Source organism: Tamandua tetradactyla, chromosome 1 (genome assembly GCF_023851605.1).
Source record: "Tamandua tetradactyla isolate mTamTet1 chromosome 1, mTamTet1.pri, whole genome shotgun sequence".
NCBI lineage: Eukaryota > Metazoa > Chordata > Mammalia > Pilosa > Myrmecophagidae > Tamandua > Tamandua tetradactyla.
Window position 1 is genome coordinate 108750913 of NC_135327.1, and position 12451 is coordinate 108763363.

Genomic DNA, 12451 nt, shown 5'->3' on the forward strand with positions numbered 1-12451 from the left:
GAACTGATATGAGAAAACATTTGAATAGAAATGCTAGATTTGCCACTTAGAATCATGTATTTCTAGGCAAGGATCCATCTCCCTGAGTCATAGAATTGGAATTCAAACTACCTGCTCTTTCTTCCACTCAGGTTAATATGTCATAATGGACATCAAATAATTTTAACGCAAAGTATGAAGAGAGGAAGGGAAGTTTTGCGATGCAAGCCATGTTGAATTATTTTTTATGAAATAAATATTTATTGAGCTGGGTGCTGAAAATATGTGTGTCAAATTCAAGATAGACAAGTCTCTGCTAGAATTCAAAGAAGCAAAAAACAAACTAGTAACAATTGTGATGTGTCGAATGTTGCAAGAGAGGAATGACAGGATTGTATGAGAGAATGTTCCAGGTTATGCTAAATGTTCATTAAATTCTTACATTTCTGTGCATATGTACTATCTTAAATTAACTGTCTAAAACTTTATTTATATTTTTGGACATAATTTATCAGGAAAATTTTATTTATGCTGTCATTCATCAGTTGTGTCATCCTTGAAGATCTGAGGACATAATCCTCTAGGGAGTCAGGGCTCTAGTCAGCTCATTTGCTGAAGGCTAACCTTTTAAAGTTGTGTAGAAAGTGTTAAAAACTGAACCCTTCTATTCATCGACTTTAAATTGAGGTACAGCTATTCCAATACTTCAATTTTGCATTAAAGTTGTATATGCTTATCTATGCAATCTGTATCTCAACTCTTTTTTCTTAAATAACATATCCTTTACAGGATTTCCACATGTAAAATATTCTGATTATACATATGCACTTTCTTTCACTTCCATTCTGCAAGACTTACCTTCCCAGGCTTTAAAATAACATGAGATTTAGTAAAACAATTTAAATTTATACACCAAAGAATGTATACAGAATCCTTTAGTGTTCAATATGTTCCTTAGCGTTAATATAATTCCCTGAATTTCCTAAAATAGTTTTTTTGACTTTGTAAAAATGTTTTAAGATTCAAATACAGAGATAAAATTCATACATAAAAAATGTAAAGTGGAAAAAGAACAAAAATAAATAATTTTTCTATAGCAGAATTGTTTTTCAGAAATAATTTCATCCTTAATGGAAACTTATTATTTTATAATCAGGAGTAGCGTTCAGACGTATTTTCATCAAGAAGTTTTATGTGTGAATGTGTGATGTGTCGAATGTTGCAAGAGAGTATATGTGTGTGTATAACAGTTATATGTGTATACATCCAGCTTTCCATTCAGAATTCTTGCCACACATTTTATCATGGATCACACATGTGATTTCCAATATGTGACTAGCTCTTCTCTTAGAAGGAAAAGAATAATATGTTAAATCCTTAAATATCCCTCAGGACTAGAATGTTTAAAATTCCCATGTGAAGAATGGTCATGAAATCTCACAAAAGCTGAAATCTTAGGTTCGTGTCTTCCATAATGCAGTGTCATTGCAGCTCAGGTAAGTCTATAATTCCCTTTGAACTCCATGCAGCCAAGGAAGAAGAAGAAAAGAAGGACAAAAGAGATTCAGTTTACAAAGTAATTCCATGTTAGCACATAGGCATTAAAGAAAACTATTTCATATAAATAAAAATGGAGCCCCTAGAACAAAACTGACCTTCAAATATTGCTCACTATTTAATGCTATTTTGTGGTGCTATTACCACTCCAGTAATATTCAACCTTCTATGTCCTGTATGACACATTCTAATATACTGTTCTCAAACAACAACTAGCAAATCTCAATTGGCAGGCCTCTTAGAATATTTTTGAATAGCAGGCAGTTTAAAGATCCTCCTGTCCCAAGGTATTTATAAGGTGGATAAACTTATTCTGGCTTTTTGTTCCATCCAGTTTAAACTTGGAGAAAGTTTCCACCAAATGTTTAATATCTCACAGTGGGATAAAGAATGAAAGCAGCTGCATTAGCATCGAAGAGGAGTGACAAAAATGGGCATTTTTATGGAGTTATGACTGCCAAATACAGAGAGAGTAAGAGACCGTTCCATTTCACAATATCTTTTTTACAGAACTTACCAAAGATGCAAAGCTGTGGATTTGTAAACTAAGATTTCCGGAATAAACAGACCAAATTCATGATACCTTTGCCAGGATAAACGGAAAATCCCACCTTATTCCATTCAGAGGAATTAAGAGGAATTATGTTTTATTTGTTACTTATAAATCACTAAATGGCCCAATGCCAGGTATCTTCTAAATAGCCATCCCTTTTGTTGGATAACTAGAAAGGAGACCTTTGGATGTACCAAATAAAATGTGGCTTTGTCTTTTGCCCAGCTTTTAAAACAATTCCTCTCCTTTGCAGATTTATCCTGATAAACTTATATGAAAAATATCATCATTTAAATAATGGATTATGTTTCCATGACTAGATTTATTGTTCAATAAAGCTAATCTAAAGCTACCTGAGTGGTCAGTGATTTTAGAATAGTTTTTCATTTCTTCATTGTAGTAGTAAATAAATACCTCATAACAGCCAGATGTTTCCTTTGCCTAATTGCTGGTGTACCTGATTATCTTGGAGCATTTTGCCCCAAAGTGGAAGCATTGGCGTTGGATGGGACAGAGGAGGTGATGGTAGCAAACGGGATGGAATTTTGGTTCAGAATGAAAAAAGAGCTACTCCAGAGTAATTTTTTTTAAAAAGCAGTGCATATCGAAAATATGTGGGGAGCTGTAAAATCTAGCCTCAAAACTGCCTTACATTCTAGAAATGAAAATTTATGCTGTAGGAAAAGCAATTTAAGAAAGTTCCATAATAAAGTAAGACTGTAACTAGCAGAGCAATAGTTCAAACTTCTTTGAAATTAATTTTCAGAAATATCTCCTGTACAAAGTAAAAGACTAAGAAATAAGCAATTAATCTCTAATGCATTATAAATGTAAATGCATTCAAGTTTGAAATAAAATAAAAAAAAACCTTAGTGGTGTGCAAAAGTAGTTAGAATTCTCTCCTACCATGTGCGAAATCTGAGTTCAATTCCCAGTGCATGCACTTCCCATAAAACAAATAACAAACAAGAAATTCAGCAAATGGTGCTGCAATAATGGGATATTCACATGGAAAAAAATGAAATGTGACCCCACCATACAGCATACAAAAAGCAAACAAATAAATAAATAAATAAATAAACCTTAGGGAAAAAGGACCTAATCTTACTAAACTTGGACTTAAGAATAAGGAATCCATTTTCTTCTAAAATAATATCCTTTCTTTCTATATATAGACCAAATAGTCTAGAAAATATTGAAATTTGCTCTACAGATTCTTCCTGTAAGATGTTATAAAACTTATGTACTGTAAGGATAAATCTTTCATGTTTTTAGTCTGTTAATGAATTTCCCATAATTTCTTCCATGATTTTCCTCAATTAAGAAACAAGCATATTCATTCATATTTAATTCAATCAACAGATCTTCAATATAATTCTGGAAAATATCATGCCTTGCATCACAGGATCATCATTTAAAGTGCGATGTTAGAGAAAGAACATGCTATGCTATGAAAGAACACCCATGTCCTTTCTTTATACTAATTTTGTATGCATATAATTTTGTTCACATTATTAAAAATAAATCTAAAACTAAGAAACTCATGGAAATTTCAAAAAGCATAGAAACTTTGTGTTGACATCTTCAGTTATAACGGGAATTTCTATTAAGTTCAAATACGTATAAAGAAGCATATATCTATGTGCTATGATGTCTATAAAATAATAAATACAGGCCTAAGAGAACTGATACTTTCTAGAGAATTTGACTATTAAATACATCATGCCAATTGGCTCCTATATTCCCATGGCTGCTCCTGAAAAACTCAGAGATGCATTCAATTTAGGACAGATTTTGAATTTCAAGTACCTTTATATGTTCTAAATTTTTATGATGGGTAGGTTTTAGATAAATTATTTTTGAGCCATTTCCAGTTAATGAAAGTACTGGCTATTGTTTTGTGGATAATGTGTAATCACAAAATAGTAATAATGGTTTTCATAAGTTTTATAGTAATCTTGGCTCTAAAGAGTGAGTCTCTAAATCTAAGATGTGAAAAGACCAGTATAGTATGCTAGTGTCACCCACATTCTGATATAGACCTTAAACAATCAGAATTTTTATTAAATTGAACTAAGGAAATTGTCAATATCCTACTATTCTTAATATGTAAAAAAATGATCAATTCCTATGTTTCAACCAAATAGTTATATTTGATGGATACTATTTATTTAGAGGATGGATAAAGTAGAAGCTGCTAGTCAAAATGATCAGTGATATGTATTAATAATTGTAAAAAAATCTCCCAGAGAGTAGGCAAGATGCTGAGAACAATGGCTATTATTCTGGTGGTCTCAGTAGTTTGAACAAAGTAACATCACGTGGTGAAACAGAATACACAAATCCAATGACTTCAAGGATTGCTAATGAAGAATTTTTTAACACATGAAAAAAGGATCTAATTTAGTTTTAACATTTTCCCTCAAATTTGCCAAAGTCATTTATTTGTGATGCACTTAGCTAAACAATACCCCACATAAAATAATTAAAAGTTGTATTTAATTTCCTTTCTTGTAATAAGAAAGATTAAGATTAGTGAATTTTTTACTGTAAATTGGTATTGATGAAATAGGCCATTTGAACTGAAATTCATCAGATATGGCAGAAAGAAGGATAATTGTTAGAATTGATAACTACTATAACATTTCTAAAAGACTAAATTAAAAGAAATCAAGCCTCCAAAACTTCACTCATCATGTAAATGTTTATTTTGGGTGCATTTTTGCAAAGAAGAATGCGGTACATGAGAATGGTCTATAATATTCCCTATAACAGTAAAATGCATTATGAATAATTTAATTTGTTGTCTCTCAAAACAGTTATTTCTCGCGAGAATATTTTGTTTGCTCATGCCAAGACAGGAGATAATGCGTGTTCAAATTATTTTTAATTCAATATAGTAAATTTTTATGACTGTATTCGTGAGCTTAATTCTTTAGCCTTCTAAAGGGTGAAATAACAAGAAAAGAGGATTCCAAATTGAAAATTGTAGTGGCAGGAAATCATTATTTGGTCATAACTATGGTGCTAAAATAGCAGATAAAGGTGGACACAACCCTATACAGAAGAATTCAGTCCTTAGTCTTCAGTTATGACTAAACATCCAGACAACCACCTCCAACTCCACGTTTCACCATTGGAGAAGCAGCAAAGTAAATCAGCTGTTAGTTCCTCTGAGTTTCTGAGAAATAGCCAGGGCTTCCTTCTCTTAATGTGATATTCATCTGTCCATTTAAACAGAAAGAGTAAAGAATCTTTTTTTTCCCCCAATTTTCATCTTTACCTTAAAGCATTCTCAGTTGTAATTCTTGAGTTCAACTTCTGACTTTGCCACTGAATTACTTGGGTAAGTCTTTCCAGGCCCTATTTATAGTGGGTTTTACTAGAGTGACTGCCATGACCAAATTTAATCAACGGGAATGTGATTAAATCTGCAAATTGTATTTGCAGAATTACTTTTTGCATGTTTTCACATGCTAAAGATGCGAATAAATATTTGTTAGACAGTGTCTCCAGTATTTCATGTGCCCAGATAAAAATGGAAACAGTTGGAAAATTAAATGTACAAATGCCAGATGTTTAAAGACATCTGGATATATCACTGAAAATTTCAGTTTTCATCCAGATGTCTGGAGTTATGGTTGTTTGTTTCTTCAAAAGACAGACACTTATGGTATTATATAAATATGGGTTCTGGCAATATGTAGATTCATCTTTCTATCCACCCATTCGCCTTTTTTTACCCTTTGACATATACACTCCTATTTGATGTATTTCTCCTCTGATATATCATGAACTCAAAGAGGACAAATATCATGTCTTGTGAATTTATACATGGAAGGTTGTAATTTGAATGACTAAATAGCGAGAGCTTGAGTTTTCCAGAAGAAAGAAGTCACTGGCTATAATAATTGTGTGGTGCAGTAGCAGTGTGGGATATTGAAAGTAGAGGTGAGGAGTTCTATGCTACTTCATGGACCCTTAGAGAAATCCCTTAATAGGGAATTAGCAGTAACACCAACTAGAATAGCAAACAGTTTAAGGATATTGTGTGAAAAATGAAGATACCTCATCCACATGTCATTCTACCTCAAAGACTTTGAAACAACCAGCTCTCTTGCTATTTATATGTCTCCCTTTTCTTGACTGTGAATGTCTTGAGGGCAGGAACTATGTACATTGATGTATGTATTCTTTACTCCAACACATTTCGTCTTCGATGTACCCGATATCTACTATAGACATTCAGCAATAGTTTTTAATTTATGAATGAATGAATGCACAGAGTTCCCAAGTCACCAAGGAAATGTGAGAATAGTGTCACTTTAGTTTATAAATACAGGCTATTATATGAAAAATACTGGTAAGTCTTAATCAAAATAACTTGAATACCTATTTAGAAAATAAACAGTCAAGCATTTGAATGATTGTTTTATCTATCTTAAAAACCAAATCCAGAACCTTCTTTTTATATCTAGCAAATGATGGATATACCTTTTTTCTTTATACAGCCAATTAATTGATGAAGTGATACTAAATTAAACTACAAAGTTTCATTATTTATAATTCTGCTGTGGTGTTATTATTCTAGTAACAATATTGGTTTATAATCCAGATTTATCTTTGTAAATTTCTTTTGCTAATACTGTGGTGGTAATAGAAAAACATGCTCTTTCCAAAAATCTTCCTCTCCTTATTTAAAGACACTGATATTTTATAGTATATATGAAAAAAAAATCTAGGCATACAGACTTTTGAAGTTCTGCACTTTTCTAAAAGTTGTACCCTAATATATCTGTTGCTATTTTTGTTCCATTTCTAACCTCATAAAGTTCAAATTTGTAATCTAACCCTTAAAGAAAAGAGTATGCAAATGTGTTAGTATAACCAAGAATTATTAAATGCTTTCAGATATGTGTGTGTGTATATCACACATGCACACTTAGCTATGATTGACAGATATGAAGTTCTTTAAATAATTGAAAATGGTGAAATTTGACATGGTAAATCTATACAACCTTGCGAAATAGATTATACTATTTCGAAAATAAATATCATCTTAGATTTTTCTCATTTAGAATGGCACACAACAGATTTTATACTAGTATGCTGTTACTGTCCCTTTCCACCAGAAAAGAAAGTAAGTGTAGATTTTAAGAAATCTGTACCTCCCATTTTCCTGCCAATATTAATTTGACTAGTTATTTCAGCTCTTGGTGACAATGATGATGATAAGGACTTATGTGTTTGTTTCCTCTGGAAATGTCTGTGGAGAAAAACTCTCTTTAGAGAATATTGAGAGGCTTATTATTCCAATATAACAAATATGAAAATTGAGACAGATTTCTCAAATTCACATAAAAACTAAGAAGTGAAGCCAAGAATAGGACCCAACTCATGTGGAAAAGATCTAATGCAACATCTAATGTCAAGTTTGCAAAGGTAATTAAATTGAGTAGTATAATTACCTAAATTATAGTACAGGAAAATAGTGTAGGAAAATAGTGTCATATTTGCAAACCTAATTATATTGAGTAGGAGAATTACCTAATGATAGTAATCATGTGGATGAAGCCCACATACTTTATGTTTTACTTTTTCATCCTGAACCCTTAAAAATATGAGTTTGGAATATAATAGGAAGAAAAAACAAAACGGAAGCTGTTTTTAACCCCAACTTTAAATCCTGGCACCACATTTTCCCATCTGTGTAATCTTAGGAAAGTCACTTGACATTCTCAACTTCTTCATTTATAAAAAATGAATAATGTTAAAAATTCTGAAAAAATTGTGAAGTATTAGAAATAATGCCCATATCACCAAGTAGGGTTGTCTAGCTCTAACTAGGTTTGCAATAAAAGGCAACTATCCACTATTTTCTTCATTAAGTAATAAGAACACATGAACACTCATTGACTAGTTGCTTTTGAGTTTTTAATTTATCCTTTTTACTACATTCTATTGTTTTCTAATATTGTAAAAAGGATTAATGTATGTATGGAGAATGTATGATATGTGATATCAATTTAGGTCCAATAGTCAGCTCAGTGAGAATCAGGAATTGAGAAACTTCTTAGTTTGGCTATTTTCTGATGCAAGTGGCTCTGGAAACTATACTAGTTTTGATGGACCATTGCAATTTGAAGATCAGTGTAATATATACATTTTTGGAGATTTAATATATCTCTTAACTATCCTCTAGTGCTGAATATTTACAGAAATGGAGAATGTCTCTAAAATGGGGAATATGCAAGAGATTCCTGAGAAAGAACAACAGAATAGGACTATCCTTCCCAGATATTAAGACATAAAATTATAATAATTAAGACAGTGTGGGATCATCACAGGGACAGGACCATTGACTAGGGAACAGAACATAAAACATAGCAACAAACCTCTGCCCATATGGAAATTTGATGCATGATGGAAATTCACAAGCAATCACTGGGAGTGGTTGGACTATTTAAATATGATCCTGGGACAGCTTGTTATCCATGTGGAAAAAAGTACATTTAAATCTTTTGTTCACATTATATACTAAAATCAGAACTTCATGGATTCCGTGCTTCAATTTGAAGACAAACCTGTAGAACTCTTAAAATAAGCCACAGAAGAAGATCGTTTTGACCTTAACAGAGAGAATAATTTCTTAAAGAAGATATACAGATGTTAGCCATATAAGAAACAATTGATAAATTGAAATACTTAATATTAGCACTTATCTGATCAAAAGATAGATGAAGGAAAGCAAAAAGACAGGCCATAAGTTGAGAGAAGACAGTAATAACCATATAGCTACAAATAATTAAATTAGCATATTTTATGAAACTTTTATAAAGTCTGTAGAGAATAATATTAAAATAAATGCAATAAAAATAAGGCATGTAGGGACATTTCTCAAAAGAAGAAACATAAATAGTCCATATTCACTTGAAAAGATGAATAAGAACAGGTTGAGAGAACATTTATAGTCATTGTGTTGGCAAACTGTTATGACTTACAACACCAAATGTTGGGAAAGATGTGGGTCAACAGGGACACGTATACACTGGTGTGAGTGTGAGTGGTGTGTGTGTTGGGGGAACGGGGGCATTAAATTGATATAGCTTCAGAAAATAAATTTTCTGTATTATCTTGTTAAGTTGAATAGTCATATGCTCTACGATCCATCAATGAAACTTCTGGGTTTCAAACCAGTGAAGTTCTATCACATGTTTATGAGAATGCAAATGGTTTTGTAAAAGAAAAAAAATAAAGAAGACAAATTGTAATACATTAACACAATAGCATAGTATTCAGTAGTCAACATGAATGAATATAGGAATGAATCAAAAACAATTCATTCTGATGAGCCTAAAAGACAAGCAAAAGTGAACAGTGCATATTTTAGGATCAGATGTTGTGATGAAAGCTACATAATTTTTGTTGTTTTGTTGTTTTTTAAAGAAAGGTATGAGGAAGATACATGCAAAATTCATGCTTGTGGTATCTTCAGGTGGGGTAGACGGACAAGTGCAGTATGAAAAGAACACAAGTTACAAAAATGCGCGATGTGAAAGGGACACATAACCAGAAGATGCGATTGTGCCAATATTATTCTGATGGATAATGGATGATCATTTAATGCATGTATATTTTATTTATTTTATGACTTGTGTGTACATTAAATGTACTAGGCAAATTCTATTAAACTTTTAGAAGGAAAGCATTGATACAAATTGATGTGAATTATGAAATACGTAATCTCAGTTGTATCACTTAACTAAAGAATTGAAGAGAATGGTTATTCTTGACCATAGTTTTAGGAAATGATTAGAATAATCTATTTGCAAAGTAAAATGGAAGTGCTAAAAGCAAAAAATAAAATTAAAAAAAGTACTCAGAAGATGGGTTCCCTGTGAGCTGCACTAGTCCAGTAAAACTTGGTGAAAGCAGCAGTTCATTGTAATGGCACAGAAGGACCTTTCAGATGTCTCTTCATAAGTACCTCCCTGAGCATATTTTAAATTGGCTCAAGAAATTGACAGCTCTATATCCAGTCAAAGGACAACCTGGGGGAAAATCGTTTGACCAAAACAAATATTAAAATGTTAGTTGTAATTGTTAGAAGCTCTTTATAGAGCCAATTATCTTTGAGGAACCTTGCGTGATAATGTTCTTTCGTCTTCTCCCATTTGTAATATCATATGTTATAACAACAAAACATAGTAGTTCCAGAAGTCTTAAGATTATCATCATGAGCATGGAACCTGATTACATTCAGTTTTGATCTCTTCATATTTGCTCCTTTATAGTGTCCTTGTAAAAGCCTTTGAGGGATTATTTTTCACTGATGACCAAAAAAGGAGGGAAAATGTCCATTTAATTTTCTTTCTTTTCTTTTCTTTTCTTTTTTTTTTTTTTTTGATGTTTGTTTCCTTTCTTTGTGAAAGGTGAAGGTCTGGTTCCAGAACAGGAGGATGAAGTGGAAGAGGGTGAAAGGAGGACAGCAAGGAGCTGCAGCTCGCGAGAAGGAACTGGTGAATGTGAAAAAAGGAACCCTTCTCCCCTCAGAGCTCTCGGGGATTGGGGCAGCCACCCTCCCGCCCCCAGGGGACTCGCTGGCACACGAAGACAGCCCCGACAGTGACCACAGCTCAGACCACGCGCACCTATGATGCCCGCAGAGGGGTCGCGCCATTCTCAGGAAAGAAACGTGGTGGTGAAGAGCCGTGCCCAAGCGTCCTTCACACGGAGATGACCATGGCAGCCATGTCAATATTGTTAAATCCAGGCACCTCAGTCTGGTTTTCGTGCTCTGTAGAGGGGTCACCTGAAGGTCACTTACTAAAGATGCCTCCGCAAGAGGAGACGGATAACGTGAACTTGCTCTCCAGAATATTCCAGAATATTCCAGATACATGTGATCATGATTATGACATGGGCAGGCATGTGTTTGCTTTTGCTTGCACTGAAAATTAAATTGCTATCAAGAGCAAACCATAAGACATTTTTTGTTGTTGTTCAAGGTGCCTCAACAGTGAAGATGCAGAAGATGAATTTGCTTTGAACATTCCAGATGTACATGGTCATGCTTATGACAGTGGGCAGGTATTTGCTTTTGCTTGCACTGAAAATTAAATTGCTATCAAGAGTAAACCATGAAACTTTTATCCTGAACAGCCACAGTGCCTGAAATCCCTCTTAAGTGGATAAGAAATGTATTTTAACTCTGTATATATTATTATTGCCATTTTCCTGTCTTCACTAATTTTAGCAACACATTCATATTAGCTGATGAAAATTGGCACTCCTGATGACAACCAGCTTCTTGTCTCTTTATACATTTTGTCATCCCAAAGACAGTCATTACCTGCTTACTTGTGTTCAAGTAGAGAAAAACACAGTAGGGTCTGAGAGAACATATTCTTGTACCACAGACAAAACAAATTTTCTGTTGCATTTACTATCAACTGCTGCTAATACGTTATTATAAAACGTACCTAGCTCCTCAATTCTTCCTATCTTGTAGCTTGAAAAAGTTTTTTAGGATCATAGGCAAATCAGTTACCTTGCAGCAAGAACTTAGTATGACAGATGTCTGATTTCCTTCTATAAAATGTTAGCTATAATGAATATGATTTACTTAACAAGAAAATGGACGCCCCCATTGACAATGCTGTTACACAAATTGCGAAGCAAAGTTGATTCCTTGTGTGAATAGACAACAATATTCTGAACGTCTTAAATTCAGTAAAAAGTCATTATTTTTTCATATGTGATTTTGTATTCATACAGAAGAACCTTTGTATTTTGTAAAAAAGTGTTTAATAAATGATCCTTTGTAAATAATTTTCGTCTCCCTACTGTGATTTTCTAAATTTTGCTCTTGTAATATAAATACCTAGCAAAGTGCCAAATTCATCTGCTTTTGTGTAAATCTAGATTACCATAAATTACTAATCCCCTACACTATATCTTTTTAAAACATTTCTTAAATATTTTTGTTATGACAGAAATAAAGCAATCCTCAGGTAATCAAAAGAGCTTCTCAGATTTGGTATATATTAAGTAATGTCCTTAATTCGAAGAAAATGTCGAATGTATCCTTGATATGCTTTACAAAATCAAAGATTAAAAAGAGTAAAAGCTAAATTAGTCACCAAGCACAGGCAAATAAAAATGATATACTTTTAAAAAGCTAATCACAATATATATGAACTAATCCAATAGTATTATTTAAGTCAAACGATCCAGAATCATAGATGTGAAAAACAAGCCGCATAAAAATAATTAGAATCCACACACCTGATGGAAATGATCACTGTAGACCCTTAGAGGTCAAGGATTATGTTAACAATTTATTTTGTGTCCCACACAACT

The 12451-nt window shown here is 32.8% G+C and overlaps 1 protein-coding gene across 1 annotated transcript in view; it reads left to right on the forward strand.

Annotated features, from left to right (window-relative positions):
* The window catches only part of MEOX2 (mesenchyme homeobox 2), a 74882-nt gene extending 62961 nt beyond the window's left edge, over positions 1 to 11921 (forward strand). The window contains exon 3 of the mRNA XM_077122438.1: positions 10522 to 11921. Within this exon, the coding sequence (XP_076978553.1) occupies positions 10522 to 10746 (225 nt within the window). The 3' untranslated portion in view covers positions 10747 to 11921. The remainder of the gene's footprint in view (positions 1 to 10521) is intronic.
* The last annotated feature ends 530 nt before the right edge of the window (positions 11922 to 12451 follow it).